The sequence below is a fragment of the Patella vulgata genome, chromosome 6 (assembly GCF_932274485.2).
Source record: "Patella vulgata chromosome 6, xgPatVulg1.2, whole genome shotgun sequence".
In the NCBI taxonomy this organism is placed as follows: Eukaryota; Metazoa; Mollusca; class Gastropoda; family Patellidae; genus Patella; species Patella vulgata.
In genome coordinates this window covers 56,090,568-56,107,914 of record NC_065884.2, presented here as the reverse complement: position 1 = coordinate 56,107,914, position 17,347 = coordinate 56,090,568, and the positions used below count along the sequence as shown (strand labels likewise).

At 38.8% G+C, this 17,347-nt stretch overlaps 1 protein-coding gene across 1 annotated transcript; it reads right to left on the bottom strand.

Annotated features, from left to right (window-relative positions):
* Window positions 1–308: 308 nt before the first annotated feature.
* Window positions 309–15,042, bottom strand: LOC126825208 (beta-1,3-galactosyltransferase 5). Its single transcript, XM_050554765.1, has 2 exons — window positions 14,907–15,042; window positions 309–4,489 (listed from the first exon to the last, which is right to left on the bottom strand). Exon 2 carries the CDS (start codon window positions 4,458–4,460, stop codon window positions 3,336–3,338), a length of 1,125 nt encoding a protein of 374 aa, XP_050410722.1. The 5' UTR covers window positions 4,461–4,489; window positions 14,907–15,042; the 3' UTR covers window positions 309–3,335.
* Window positions 15,043–17,347: the final 2,305 nt, after the last annotated feature.

The following is a 17,347-nucleotide window of genomic DNA, read 5'->3' as shown; positions in this document are numbered from 1 at the left end:
TCATCCTTTCAATAAAAATGTAAACTTGCTAAATTCACCTTTGTTCTTTGTGACGCCGGGGTGTAGAAACCATGGGCCTTTTGTCAGACGTGGAGAGCGGGTGATCTTAAACCGGTCGCCACATCCTACGTACGACCCATGCATCATTTCTTACTACATATCTTAGTAGCCTTGTGATCGTCTAGAATTTGTCTCTTGCTGTCTTTGCTTCCCCTTCACGTTGTGTATTTACATCTTACTGTTTTCTTAAGACGTTTGTCTTTCCAGGAATAACAATGCAACAGTTCGTTTTTACATTTTATATATCATTGCCGGATACATAGATACAAGCATAGTATAGATTACAATATTAAAGCCATTCTCAAACACTAACCAGCCAGACTCACTGGGATGAGTCTGCTGATAGAAGTTGCTACTTCTAGGATCAAGGAACTGAGATGGTAATCTCTCCGGAATCCAATGAAATCTGCCTTAAAAGTTTGTCATGATTTCTTTGTTAGGACATATGGACATCACGCACAGAATAGCCTGATCATGACCTTGAACCTGTGCAATTACGGATATGATTGCTTACTTTAAGCCAAATGATGCAATTAGTAAATTACCAATCACATGTATTTTGTCGGCACATAGAACCTGCTATGTTTTGGTTCTATAACTCTTTTTATGTGTCAACCTGTCACTTATATTTTTAGTGCATATTTAGTACAATTGGCCAAAGACATTAATTAATGAAATATAATACCACCATTAATTATAAGAGCAAAAAGGTGAAATTTTCCGTTTTAGCACTAGTAAGATTTAAAGCAATAAATGTAAGCATAAAATATAAAAACTAATGCGCTGTTTTAAGTAATAATAGGGACATTTAAAATGTATCTTTCGGTGGTCTTAGCACCGAACTTTTACTTTGAAACGTCGAAAAAGATCTGACATAACAGAACCAAAACATTTCTCGAAACCTGTTTCAAAAATACTTTAGTCAAAGTTCAAATTTTACCCAAACATTTTTTTCTGTCAGTGATACTAAATTTCCCATTACTCACTGTGAAGCCATGCTGCCAGTATCAATGCAAACAATTTAATTATTCAACCAATTCACGTGATCTGAACAGGATTTCAAAGAAAATATGTTCGATGTTAATGTAATAAACGAATAGAATTTTTTTTTAATTTTGATCAGATCGCATATAAGCGAGATTGACTCTCGAAGATAATGAAATGATGTATGACAATTTATGATAAATGAGTATTTATATTATCAAAGAAGTTGTTTTACATGATATATTAATTTGATTTGTTGATACTATCTGAATCAATATTGATAGTATCGACTGTATTAATTATAGATTTTCTTATTTGTTTGATCAACTATAGAAAAAAAATATATGCTTAAAATAAAATAAATATAAAAGTACACGAGCTTGTAATGTGGATCCGGGAATCCGGGAAAATTTTCTGAAAAAGCAACTATCTCGCTGTGTCAATAATATTTATATATCTTATTTCACAGACAACCTAGTCGATATCATTCGAGACTTGATTTATCATGTTGATTCATTTTTTAAATAAAAAATCTTTAAGAAAGAAGAGATCCCCTTGTCCGGACAGCTGCGCTACGGCCTACTGTTATTTCGAATTCTTATTTGTATACATTAATTCCAATTTACTTCTTATTGTAAAGTCTCTGGTATTGTAATGTAGCGTATGTGTGCACACCGATATGCCTGCAAAACTGTTAAGGTTAAATAAGGTAACGACTCAAACCATTTCACCAGAAAGGTGTGGGGGAAGGGTTGGGGTGCTGCGGTAGGTACAGGGTTGTATTTGTTGGCAGAGAAAGTTCTCCGGGCTATTCCAGTCTAGTTCAAACAATGTTAAGGCTAAATGAAATGGGTTTTAACGTCCTGCTGTTTTGCTCCGAACTGGGCTAAGACGGGCATACACCATACAGTGTGCTATGAGGGAAATTTTGCCGGACAATGGCACTACGGCCTACTCTTACATCGAATTCCAACTATCGGTGTTTCGTCCCATCCGAACGACTAGACAGCTTTCCTTGTCAGGTCCTCTGTCCTGTAGCACTGATAAGGGTGGGGGGGCACGCCGGAAAATCTGGATGAACTTTCTCGGCCAATGCAGGATCGAACACCCGACCTCCAGGATAGCGAGCCAGCCCTTTACCCACTTAGCCACCGTGACCCCCCTGTTAAGGCTAAATACGGTACCGACCCCAAACCATTACACCGGAAACAGTGGGTGTGCGTTGGGGGTAATGTTGCTTGATGAGTATAGTGTTGACAGAGAAAACTCCCCGGGTTGTTCCAGCCTAGTTCCAACAATGGTGCAGGATGGATGGACTGGCATGGAAGAGTTTCTAATCATTCTGGTGGGACGAAAAAGCGTAGCCCCGTGCATATTATTGACAGACGTTAAATCTCATTTCAGTTTCATTTCCGGATGGTACGAAAAACCGAGTTGGCGTGCACGTTAAAGGACCCTTGGTTGGAATTCGATGTAAGAGTGAGCCGTAGCGCCGCTGTCCTAGCAAAACTTCCCTCATAGCACGGAGTATGCTCGTCTTTATTAGCCCAGTCGGAGCAGAAAATTTGAACGTTAAAACCCCATTTCATTCATTCATTCATCACAATCGGAAATTCCCATTGTTTAAGCCTACTGTAGTTAGCTCCCTTGGATCACTGTGATTCTGAGTTCAGAGTCTATTGTGTAAGGTGACAACAACGTGCTATGACAGGTACGGTATGTTCTCTGTATTCGTCGCATTATGTATATATTTCCAAACTTTTGAAACAAGTGGTATATAAAGGAGCAACAGTTCGGGGTAAATAAAACTTTCATACTGCTGTTTCTTGGACGTCGGTCGGTACTAGGCCGTGGAAGACACTGGCAAAAGCGGTTGTAATTGCACGATGATTTAATATTACACTCTGTTTCTCAATTAATGATACTAGCTTGTTTGTTGTCAAATTTCCTAAACGAGTAAGTTCTATTAGTAATATAGTAATATCCATTTTCAACACGTTTGAATGAGTCAAGCGAACTTGCAAGTTACAGATAAATTAGTTTTAACGTCTGACTGCGATCGTAGGTAAACACGAACAAGTCCAATAGACCAGTGTTTTTTTAACAAGACTTCTCAGCTACTTTCAGGAAAGAGTGAAAACTGTTAAAATTGCGTTACTTTCTTTTTAAAATGTTAAAATTTTGGCTTATACAAATAAAAGTGTCTAAAACAGACAGGGCAATATTCACAGCCTTACTCATGGTCAATATTAAATAATAACAACTCTATTTTTAATTTACAAAAATATAATTTACAGATGATAGGAATTTTTACAGAAACTTTTGAGGTGCATTCTTGTCCAGAGTTCTCGCGCCAGTTGAGGTCTAACAAAAGCCGATACGACAAGCCTACTGCGACTGAAGTCACAGACGCGAACCATACCAAAGGGACTGAACTCCTCCTTAGCAAACGCCCTGTACTGATTAACGCCTGCAGCCAGGGCAAGAACACCAGTAATATGAACATCCTCCATGTTTAAATACGGCATATATTCAGACACATTCAGTAGGCGCATCATAAAAGTTGTAGGCATGAAATAAGCATTGCCCTTTACGTGAGGTGGGTAGTACACAAATGGATATACAGTATTAGACACTCTGTATTTACCAATCCGATATGCTTTGTCATTTGCAAAATAATAACCACTGATTTTAGTATTCCAATCCTTTGAATGAAGCCTGTTAACCACTTTAGGAATATCAACAAAAGAGTCTTCGTCCGCCTTCATTACGAATTTTGCCAGCGGGCAAAATTCTTTGACCCATTTAAATCCCATTAATACTTTATAGGTTAAATTATAGTAAGATTCCTGAAAACCAAATAGTACAATGTCGTTGTGTTCTTCAGATTCTTTTGAAACTATTTCATTTAAAGTATCGTTTGGTTGTTTCCCCAATAAAAACACAATTTTGATGTTGTCTGTAATATGTTTTCGAGGCCATTTTTCTCCATAAGCCAAACCGCCCCATGTCTGCCTGATTACTTCTCTTTCCTCTGCATGCTCGTGCATAGTTAATACGAGAATTAATAAAAATGGCGGATCCGAACATGCATTCTTGTTCTTTATCAATATTTCAAAATCAAGCGGGGTTACTCTTTCACTACGAGGAACGAAATATAACGGGTTATCGCTTGGCGTTTTCCACATCTGAACACTGGAATTTGTTGTAATAGCATAAGATTCGGTCGTTGCCTTGACTACAAAATAATTAGAAATGGTTGTAGTCAAGGGGGATGCAGTAACCATGACAACACCTCCCTGGTGATTTGAACCAATCAGATTTAATGCAGCATTTAAAATGAAATGACAACACGCCACGCAACAGATTAACAGCAATGTACACTTCTTGGTGAAATATCTTTTAAGTAGAATCATTGTGTTGATATTGATTCACTCCAGACGATCTGAAATAGAAAATGTATTAAATTTACAATATAGAAAATGTAAAGAAAGAAAGACACTTTGTCATTGCTTGTTCCAACAGGATAAGTCAGGCGTTTTAATTCATTTACAGCTCGGTGCTGTGTTATTCAATTCGAGCGTTTCTTTCGATAATACAAAATGGGAAATGAAATCGTGTTTAACGTCTTAACTTAGCTAATGATGATGGGGATTCAGTTTGCCATTCAGTTTGCGATGAGGGAAATGAAATTAAATCTAAATTTCCGACTTTCAAGGGTATCTTTTAAGTTCACACCAATGTGCCATCCAAACGACTTGACGCTGTAGTTTGCCATGATCTCCGCATCGAAAAATCCCGAGGAACTAAGCCTCGCTCACAACCCACCGTACGTTCTACTACGGGAGGTTTACGGTTAAAATTTTAATAAACCCGTGCGTGAGACTCTCGCCTCGCTTGCGTGTGTTCGGTACCGCAGAAGATCGCAGACTGGCCGTAAAGACTTTTGATGCTGCACATAAGAAATTTTCACCCGTTTTCTTGCGGCTGGTCTTCGAGCTACTAAATCCTACGACCCGTGCCTATCAAAACACGTACGGCGGGTTGTAAGCTAGGCTTTAGCAAACCCGCGTCTTAGTCACTAAACCAAAAAACTAGGTCGACTATGATACACACTGTCAATGTAATGATTGTAATTATAAACGTTAGTCTCAAAATGAGTTTCAACAAAGTTAAATTGTATTCCATTCAACCACAGCTACTTATTGCGAGATGGAAGAGTAAAGTTTGTTCTACAATGTTACACTAGACTCCATCATTACAAAGCGTCCGGGAAACACGGTGGCTCAGTGAGTAAGGCACTGACTCACATGGCAGGATGGCTCGAGATCGATCCCGGTGTTGACCGAGAAATTATATCCATCGCCTCCATATTTAAATGTACACGTATCACTCCCAACTGATTTGCTGTACCGTATATACAGTACAATTCGTTCATACCTCCCAGACCATTTGGCTATTCAACGGCAACATACACTCACTGTGCACGTTGAAATACACGAATCCTCATTAAGGAAACTTAATCCCTTTGTTTTAAATCAAAATTAAAGTATTGGTTGATCTGATCTGTTATTTTAAATTTTGATCGATATGCGATTATATGATTGATTCGAATGATTACATTTTGTTTCGAAAGATTAAGAGAGAGTAGGGTTATTTACCAATTTTAGTTTAATGTTGTCTTACTGGTCGACAGTCGAACTCAAAATCGGTTATACCTGGCTTTATCTATAGAGGCAAAAAGGTTTCAACGATAACGGGTAAGACAAGTATACGGCCATACAGTATACTATGGGGGAAATTTGGCCCTGACAGCGGCGCTACGACCTACTCTTATATCGAATCCCAGTTGCGTGCAAACCAGTGTGTACACGGGACCTTGTTCTTTCGTCTCATTCGAACTACTATACGTTGTCCCCTGCCAGGTCCTTGCACCACTGACACGCCGGAAAATCCAGATGAACTTCCTTTGCAAGAAACGCTGTGGTACTGGAGATATTCTTGTGAATAATTACGATATTGATAAAAACAACAAAGACCCACAATATACAGTAGATCCATTCTATGAGTCAGTGGGTACTCGCTGGTTCAATAACCAAAACGGCACACATAAGAAAAATGTGAAAAACAACGTGATCCCAATTGAGTATTTGCTTCTGTCTACTGGTAAGTTAATAGCTGTGTTTTTCTTTTTTTTTTTTAGTTTGAGTCTTTCTATGTGTCTATGACTATGTTTTTATTTTGCAAAATTCCAAATATTTTTCACATATATTTAGACAGGTGTGCCGCTATATTTTCATGTGTTCCAATGTGTGCCGTTCCCAAAAAAGGTTGAGAACCACTGAACCAGAAGGTCTGGGGTTTGATCTCAGTGCTGAACGAGAACGTTCCCGGGATTTTCCAGTGTGGTTTTGCCATGTTAGTGGTGCAGGACGGAGGGTCTGACAAGGACAGTGTCTAGTCGGTGGAATGGGACGAAAACCCGAGTTCCCGTGTACACATTGACGTTGGAATTCGAAAAAAGAGAAGACCGTAGCGCAGCTATCCGGGCACAATGTCCCTCATATCGCACTGTATGGCGTATGCCCCTCTTCATTCGCAGAAAAAATAGAAAGTTAAGCTCGATTTTATTTCATTCCAGATCCCATTTTTATACTACATAATATGGTCAACACGAATGAATAACTGATCGGTAATTCTGCCTGGCGGAAATATATACAAATATCAATACTTGATGCAATGCTCTATTCAAACGCAGTATATGGCAATCGATTTTACTCGCCTGAAATAAGCATTAAAACAAGGAAGACAAAACAAGGTCAAGATGTTTAAAAGTAGTTGGTAGGTTTTATAGTTTATTATCGATTATAATTACATGGTCTAACATGACATATTATTTGTTTACAATCATGGAATGGAATTTAATGTTTCGTCAACACAATTTTCGGTCCGTTTGAGAGAGAGAGAGAGAGAGAGAGAGAGAGAGAGAGAGAGAGAGAGCGAGAGAAATGGGGTTTAATGTCCACTCTACACAAACTAGGTCATTTCGGGACTAACATATGGTTTAATTTTATTTCAATAATTCGCTTGCGCGTAGGGGTCTTTAGCAGTGGGAGGAAACCGGAGGACCCGGAGAAAATCCACGAGGTTGGACAGGCGACCCTACTCCTTGTCACGTACAACCGGGGATTCGAAACCACGCCAGTTGACTCAATGACAGGCTTTATGATACAGCGCGCACGTGCTAACCATTCGGCCAACCAAATGAAATGAAATGAAGTCGGATTTAACGTCCTACTGTTCTGCTCCTAAACTGGGCTAATGAAGACGGGCATACGCCATACAGTGTGCTATGAAGGAAATTTTGCCCGGGCAGCGGCACTATCGCCTACTCTTATATCGAATTCCAACTGCCAAGGGATCTTTTACGTGCATTCCGATGTATACACGGGACCTCGGTTTTTCGTCTCATCCGAAAGACTAGACAGCTGTCCTTGTCAGGCCCTCCGTCCTGCATCACTGACAAGGTGGAACCACGCCGGAAAATCTGGATGAACTTTCTCGGCCAATGCAGGGATCGAACACCCGACCTCCAGACTAGCGAGCCAGCGTCTTACCCACTTAGCCACGTGATCCCCCATTCGGCCAACCAACCCCCCGGTCCGTTTGAGACTAAATAAAATCCGGTTAGTTTTGTTTTTACTATGGACACGTGTACCGTAGGCACGGCAATCTAAAGTATAATGCAATACATTAATTGTTAGCCACACAGGTGCTTTCCCTGGCATTTAGGAACGGGGTTCAAATATAAACCCCCAAAACGAAGGGTAGCTGATGTCTTGGCGTCGATGCTAGCGGAAACAAATCAAACGAGATATCATAAAGATGCCGTCGTGAAATTAACAGAAATGGATGTATACTTCAAATGGCTATAATTTACGAAAGGTTTGATTTAATAGTTTTTTGTACCCATTCGTTGACAGTTTCGATATTCCTTTCCGTATTGTCGCTTTAATGGGTAGAGAGAAGCTATGGTACTGTTATAAATTGTTTATATATTTTCGTTAACGTGTACGTACTGTATCATAAGGTCTGTCATTGAGTTAACTGGCGTGATTTCGATTCCCCAGTTGTGCGTGACTTTGGGTTTTCTCCAGGTCCTCCGGTTTCCTCCCACTGCTAAAGACCCCTACGCGCAAGGGAATTATTGAAATAAAATTGAAACATATGTTAGTCCCGAAATGACCTAGTTTGTGTCGAGTGGACATTAAACAATAAACCCTCTCTCTCTCTCTCTCTCTCTCTCTCTCTCTTTATATATTTTCACTTCCCTATGATTTGATTGCCTAAGGATACTTTAGTAATCTTTCCATTTGGCATCTATAGAATTCAATTTAGATGTCTGCCTTCCTACACATTTAGATGTCTGCCTTCAAATAAACGTTCAAACTACACATGTGTAAGTAATGATCGCGTTCTACAAAGACAGACTCTGGTATGTATTTTCTTCCCAATCGCTTCTACCAGCGTTTACCGTTACTGTTGCTATTATTTATATATACACGTATGTTTATACAACATTTTCATACTTGAGATTCCGTGTTTCTGTAAAATGAAACAGGTATATTGTTTCACCATGTTTGAACTATCTGCAGTCAATAACATAGATTGTTTTTTTGGGGTTTTTTTTTTTAAAGCTATGTATGAAATGAAATTAAACATGGTTTAAAGTCCTACTTCCCTGCCCCAACCGGACTAATGAAACGACCATGTATTGTCCTATGAGGAGAATTTTACACGGACAGCGGCGCTGTGGCCTACTCTTATTTCGAATAGGCCACAGATAACTGGGATATATCGTCCACTCGACACAAACTAGGTCATTTCGGGACTAACACATGGTTTCAATTTTATTTCAATAAAATTTTGCGCGTAGGGGCCTTTAACAGCGGGAGGAAACCGGGGAACCAGACCAAACCTACGAGGCTGGAAAGGTGCCCTACTCCTTGTCACGTAAAAGTGGGGAATCCAACCACGCTACCTGACTCAATGACAGACCTTATGATCTAACACACTCACCACACACGTTAAACAATTTGGTCGCCAACCTCCCCTGCATTTCGAAAAAAAAAAGATATACATTTTTGACCGTCCCCGGTTGACTAGGGTTTGTAGCAGTAAAAAGGACGCAGTTTTTTTTGTGGGAAATCAATCACTGATTTTATTCTAAAAGCACGATGTTTCGACAAGTATCCTATTATCAAGAAAGAATGACATTTAATAAATTTATCAAGTGTTTACATTTCACAGTATATAGAATAACATGTTTCACCATTGATGCAGGTCTACAGCTTTAGAAAAATCCATTAAACGGTTACTGTCTTGTAGTTCTTATCAGAAATAAAGCCATTGTTTATGTGTATGATCTAACTCAAGATCAAAATGTTTCTGTTTTGATAATAGCGAATCAAGGCTGGGTCAATAAAGTTCGGGGACTATGATTTAGGATCATTATCGACCTAGTCTTTGAAAGCTGACTCTTTTCTGATTATTTTGCTGTCCCGAAACCAGGAGAGAGAACATGGCGTTGCCTTTGATATGCGCGTTGTTGTTGTTATATTTAATTTCGTGACCTTTGAGGGTTTTGTGAATTTCCATACGGATTATCTCCCCGGTACACGATACATAATAAATTGTATTATGAAAGCTAAAAACAGGCAGCTTCATGGATAATATTCCATAGGTTTATTAACTAGGTGTATTCTAACCCTTATCAACCAATGATATGGAAAGTCGCCTATTGATACCGCCGAAAAATTTAGAAATCTGGATGCGTGGTGGTTCATGGTCTTTCCCCCCCCCCTCCCCCTTCATTGTTCAAAACTGGTATATAATAAGTAAATGAATATAAAGTAGGTTCAACAAGTAATATTAATACCATCTGATAAAAGGATTGTGCATATTCCCAATGCTAAACAGAACAGATTAACTGAGTGAAATGTATATATTGCATTGCAGTGTTTAATTTGATTCAGACAGTCAATTTTATCAAACGCATGTCCTGATGCTTTTTAATACAGTTTTGTAGAATATTATTTCAGGTGTCACTTTGCCACCATACATTATCACATTCTATAAATTATATTATTTCATGTGTCATTTTGCTTTCATACAATATCAAATTACATATTATTTCATATGACATTTTGCCATCATACAGTATCACAGTTTGGGTGGTAAGAGTGATATTACAAGACATTGACCCCTTCATCTCTACGGGTAGCGGTGTTTTTAATAAAGACATGATAAAACACTATCACATCTAATTGTTGACAAATGTAAATATAATATGTCACTCTGATTAATTATTAATCCTGTAGAACTAGAACCATATTTAACCGATTAGCATTGGGTTGACTGTTTTCTTATTTAAATCATTCATTAGACACGCTCTATACAATTAATTTTTTTGTTTCCAAGAATTAAGCAAATTTTAATTTCACTTTTGACTTAAAGTAGCTAAGTCTCTAACTCTGTATCACCCAAAGTCTTCAACATTGAAAACACGAATTATTTGTCAATTTTAATCAATATTGATGCCGTGGTCTTACCGGGAAAAAAGGGACCTCTGATATCCAATATTTAAGACAAAATAAACATGTTTTCCATTGGTACACGAAGCGTGTACCATAATGCGTTTCAGCGCCATTTGTAACAATGGACTCGAATAACGAGATTAAACATATTCCACAAGCCATGTCAAACGGTGATGTCATATTCTTATCTTGAGAGCATACGCAGTAAATACTATCGGTGTGGACTGGAATAACCAGACTCTAGAGATTGCCATTCGGTCGAGGCTTCTGGCGTATTTTGCCGAACATAACGGATTTTAAGGTAAACCAGTTTATATACGTTTACATGCGCTGCGACACATTTTTGTCAATTTCTAGGTCCTAAATATTAGCGATTTTGCTCCTTTAAAATGTATTTTGTTGAAAACGTACTCAGTTATATCTCGGTAAAGTATTTTATCTGGGGACCTATTTTTTTAAATGTTGACAGATACTCTCGTCGCAAATCACGTTATCGCATTAGCTGTAATAAAATCGAAATTATCATTTTATCTAACCAAAGCGGTGAGATGCTTTTAAATATTAGATGTGTACATAACTGAGATATGAGAGAGTAACGGAAGTTGAATATATTCTCTGTAGAATTGCCCAAGAGCAATATGTAGTGAAGTACATAGATCATGTTTATTGTATATTGATTTCTAGGCCAACTTCTAATCTAACCAACATTTGATATTCACGTCAGGAAGACTGGCACTTGTATTCCAATTGCTTTTAACCCATTGACTTTAATGTTAATTCTTGACTCTTAGACCGGCTCTAACTTTTTCCCAAATTTTCGTTGGGTAGAACGCTTTCTACCACAGATGGAGCAACTTGTGGCAACCTCTTGCCCAAAAGCACGTATGAGGTTCACCATGGAAAACTTGAGATACACAAGCTGGAAGTAGAGACAAGAAAACATGCAATTTTGGACCCTACATTTCAACCTAACCAACCTCTCAACTCTTGTATCCTTCCGCCTCAAAATCATGAATATTCACCAAAACCTGGTAGAAAATGTATTTTCAAACCCTTTTCTTCGATTCTACACCAAAAAGTCAACAAAAATCGCCATGCAAAAGGGGGAAAAAGGGAAAGGGGGAGAAAGACTAAAAATAACTTTCGTAATACTAATTACTCCTGTCAATTTGATGAAACTCAGTGAGTACAAGGTTAGGGTAGGGACCTGCATGACCTACAATCTATATCCGTTAATTAATAATTGTGCCCTCCCCTTTTGTATTTATTCTCAAATATAAGTGACAACATTAAAAGTATACTTGGTATATTACTACAATTATTAAAAATATTCCATATTAATTTGTAAACTATAGGCCGAAATTACGACTACCATTGCTACGCCACATTTGGTTTCGTTAATCATGTAGGGCCCAAACGATTCAATCTGTTAAAACGTAATATATGAAATCAAATGTGGGTTTAACGTCCTACTGTTCTGCACCGACTGGGTTCATGAAGACGGGTATACGCCATATAGTGTGTTATGGGGGTAACTAGTGTGGCACTACCGCCAACACTTATATCGAATTACGTGCAATATGTCAATATGTACACACGACCTCGCTTTTTCGTCCCATCCGAACGACTATACGTTGTCCCATGCCCGGTCCTCCGACCTGCACCACTGATAATGGGGAACCACGCCAGAAAATTCTGATGACTTTCTCGGGCAACACCAGGAACGAACCAAGGAAGTGACTCATCCCATCAACTTTGTCTGGTCCCATAAGTACCGTGTACCGTAACTAGGATTTATTTAGCGAGTGGCGACTGTCTAAAAAATATTGTGATATTGCATAATTTTCTGTAAAATATAATTCTCTAAATTCACACGGCCCAACTCCATAATAATTGTCACGGATGTTTTCACTATAAGAGGTATTAGGGCTTTGTTTGTCTACGATATCACCCATGGTGGAAGTGGACGTAAAACTCTAGGAAAGAAGAAGAAGAAGTGGAGATTTTGACTGTTGAAAAAACATTTTAGTGGATTTGACGTAATTTGACTATACTTTTATTTGACTCACTAATTAGGGCGTGGAATTTGAGACAAAACGGTTGGAGGTTCGGGACTAGAATTATGCGTCGATTTCTTTTGTCCTTGAAATTCAATACGTCATCACTGTGATCCAGTCCATGATCAGCTTTCTCTGTATCCTTGAGACGAATGTACCCAAGAGACCGCGGTATTAATTGTATCGCAAAACGATTTGTGATGTGGACGAAGCCCATTATAAATTTACACATTATTATTACGGAAATGTTAAAATTAGAGCTTAACGCGTAATTTGAGAGAAAATGATCAAGTTTAAACTTTCATCAAACTATTCTGAATTTCGATAGGGCTTGAATAACCCTACGTATTGAACTTTTTCTGTATCGTCTTCTCAACCTTTAACAACCAAAATGTGAATACATATATAGATAACTTGACAGAAGGCATTCAAATATTTCGATCCGGGTTCTTTTCTGCAACACCAAGGTCCATAGAACTTGTTCAAGAACTCTGTCGTGTATCGCGTCCTCACGATTTCATCAATTTGAATGTATACAGATAACTCCGTCCAATACGAGACTATGTGCTCTATAGGAGTTCAAAAGCTCCAATGCTGGTGTAGACGAAATAATTTGAAGAATTATGAAGGAGCCTCCATTCCCTTCTTCCTGTCCTGGTTAATGCTTTATAACTTTCAGAAGACTATGTTCAATCTTGATTGCATTTTGATAAATAGTAAACATTACCCCCCCCCCCCCCCGCCTGATAATATTCATTAAGACTACTGACATAAATTAACCACGTGATACCACGTCTTTGGGCTTAGACATATCTCAATTGATCACAATTGGGACCCGTACCTAAGAGCTGGACAAATCTAGTCTTTCCTAGTAAAACTGCCTTGATTAATTCACTGACAGACCTCGCATAATAATAACCCAACAGCGCACTAAAGATGTTCCAATTGGTCACTGATGCTCACAGTGCTGACTCTGATCCTATGATGGCTTAAATTAGGCCATCGTTTGTTTTAGTGAACGTGTTTCAAGTTTAAATATTTCTTAGAATTATGAAATGAAATGAAATGAAATGAAATGAAATGGGGTTTAACGTCTTACTGTTTTGCTCCGAACTGGGCTAATGAAGACGGGCATACGCCATACAGTGTGCTATGAGGGAAATTTTGCCCGGAGAGCGGCACTACGGCCTACTCTTAAATCGAATTCCAGCTGTCAAGGGATCTTTTACGTGCACGCCAATGTGTACACGGGACCTCGGTTTTTCGTCTCATCCGAATGATTAGACAGCTGTCCTTGTCAGGCCATCCGTCCTGCATCACTGACAAGGGGGAACCACGCCGACCTCCAGGCTAGCGAGCCAGCGTCTTACCCACTTAGCCACCGTGTTCCCCCTTAAAATTACGAGAACAAGCCGGATTTCCTATGATCGTCATAATGTGAAAAAACAAGCCGGATTTCCTATGATCGTCATAATGTGTTCATGTAAAAAACTAAAGCGATTATATGACTGGATAAATCACCTCGAGTAATTCTGATAATATTGCTACTTTATTGTGTATTATGTATAACACACGATGTCTTTGATGTGCATTTGCATATTGCTAAATGGTTTAGATCATAAGGTCTGTCACTGGGTCAAGTGACGTGGTTGCGACTTCCGGCGTGTATGTGTCAAGGAGCAGGGTTGCCTGTCCAACCTCGTGGTTTACTCCGAGCTCTCCGGTTGCCTCCCACTGCTAACAACCCCTACGCGCAAGCGAATGGTTGAAATACGATTGAACATATGTTAGTCCCGGATTCACCTAGTTTGTGTCGAATGGACGTTACACCCCCTCCCCTTTTCTCCCTCTAAGCATATTGCTAAGTCATCAAAAAAAGACCAGGGTTGACAGCCATAATCAGAAAGAACCCATACAATATTCCATGGCATAAACGATATTACGTTTCGTTGAAACTTACTGAATCAAAGGTCCCAAGACGTTGACTACACTTTTCGTTATACATGAACACAACAGAGAGTCATTAAAATACTACTTACCACTAATACCAGAAATTCACAATGATGCACCCAAAAAACATCCTCGTCAAGAATATATTAGAAAAATTATTACTTTTCATTGAAACTGCTTGAATCGGAGGAGCCAAGACTTTGAATACATCTTTCGTTATTATATGAAAACAATTGACAGTCAATGAAATGTTACTTACCAGAAATTCACAATGATGCACCTACAAAAGATGTTCTTCAAGAATCTGTTAGAAAAATTATGCATTGCCGTTTTTTCTCGCTATAGTTATATAGCACTATACATATTACATTTTGTCAGCTATCAAGACATCTTCCCTCCACTCTCGCATTATAAATTTATCACTGCGATAAACCTAGAAAAGCGTGTAATTTTCTGTGTATCGTGGTTCTTAAAATCGATATCCCGAAAACGAACAGACTTTAGTATTCATAGAGTTTCCACTGTCTCACAGAAAGATGACGGCAATACATCATAGAGATGTGCAAATTGAGAAAATCTCATAAAGAAGAATTATTGAGTTGCTGTATTTTTTTTCTCTCGGAGCAGAACAGTAGGACGTTAAACCCAATTTCATTTCATTTCACTTTAGCAGTGGGAGGAAACCGGAGGACCCGTGGAAAACCCTCGAGGTTGGACTACTTATTGGTCGGTTGCCGTCGCATTATTGATTTTGTCATTTTACCGTGAAAATATGGGCTCCTGGTATCAGATATTTAAGACACGGTGAACAAATTTAAAATCAGTAGACGCCGGCGTGTACTCTATACCTTCAGGCGCGATTTGTGATGAACTAGACTAAACGCCACTGCGTAAGTGATTCGTCCAGGGTCTAGTCCCAATTCACCCCGGGCTCAAATTCGATGGTCTAATACATTCACGGGGTCATTCTGGTTAATTTGATACAACATATGTGTAGGGGTGGATTGCGTTTGATTTTTTTTATATAAATTACTGTCTGGCGATCTGGAACGTACCGCCAATGGTATACACGGTACCCCAGGTTTTCGGCCCATCCTAACGTATATAGAAAACCTGGCCACCCGTGCCGACTGAAAACCACGTACAACATCACAGTTAACTATGAGATTCGTATTATAACCTGGTCACTTTATACGCTCCCCCCCCCCCCGAAGGACCGGCGGACGCATATTGTTTCCACAGTGGTGGTTCCGCTTACACATCAGATGCTTTATGTCAAGGGTTCTGTGGGCGTGCACTCTAACATGTACCTCTGGTTTTCGTTATTCACCATTGACAAGTGACCTAGAACAATAATACTCAAAACCACTGTGAGTCTCTGCCCAAACAAAAGCTGAATTATAAAGTTTATAATTACGGGACTTTATCCCATCCCACTGAGAAAAAAGATAATTGTAAACTTGACACAATAAATCTTCTAATTTTTTTTTACACAAGACAAATGGGCGTGGAGTCATATTTTCTTGTCATCAGTGGCTCAATAATATTACACCTGGCTGTGCCGACATACTATCCTAGTTTAGTGTAATATAAACATTGTGTCACGCATGGTGAACAATTAAAAGACGCCGGATTTGAAACTTCGACAGCTACCTTTTTCCTTCCTCTTTTCCCAGTATTAAATTATAATCAAAATTTTTTAAAAAAATATTCAAGTCAGTGAAATTACAGTTTACTGCTCATCTTTGACATTTTAAAAAACGTGAAAAACAAAATCTTTTTCATGGATCGCGGTCACTTTAACGATGCACAATATATGCATAGATAAAACCAACGCGTTTGGACAGGCGACCCTACTCCTTGTCACGTACAAGCGGGGAATCAAAACCACGCTACTTGACTCAGTGACAGACCTTGTGGTTTCACGCGCACCACGCGCACCTGATAATGCAACGATCTACCCCCACCCCGTAGATGCATATAAAATACAGGACTAAATTATCAGAATTAATTGGCTTTATTTAGTTTTAATGTTGTGTTAGACTTATACATGAAGTAAATTCAGTTGTAGATGATCATTTTTCGTCGAAATTTTCCATCTCGAATACCATACCATAGAAAATAAAAATAACAAAATTTCGGTCTCGAATTTACCGACAGCCCTTTTATATGATACTTATCATTACTGAATCATCTGATTTGTTTTTTGATGTTCTGCAAAAAGAATAAAATAACATCATTCTTGAAAATAATTCAACAATACATTAAAGATCAACCCGGGAACACTGCACAGACTGAACAATTGATACAGCACAGTTCATACATAAAAACGTTAAAGACAGAACAAATGGTACACAAATAAGTTACAGATAGAACAATTGGTACACGAATTTGTTAGAGATAGTACAATAGGTGTACGGATTTGTTACAGACAAAACAGTTGGTGCACAAATAAGTTACAGACAGAGCAACTGATGCACAAATAAGTTACAGACAGAGCAACTGATGCACAAATAAGTTACAGAGAGAGAGAGAGAGAGAGAGAGAGAGAGAGATGGGGTTTAACGTCCACTGACACAAACTAGGTCATTTCGGGACTAACATATGGTTTAATGTTATTTCAATAATTCGCTTGCGAATAGGGGTCTTTAGCAGTGGGAGGAAACCGGAGGACCCGGAGAAAACCCACGAGGTTGGACA

Excerpts from the sequence above, each read along its gene's own strand:
- LOC126825208 (XM_050554765.1), bottom strand. The coding sequence starts at position 4,460 with ATGATTCTACTTAAAAGATATTTCACCAAGAAGTGTACATTGCTGTTA.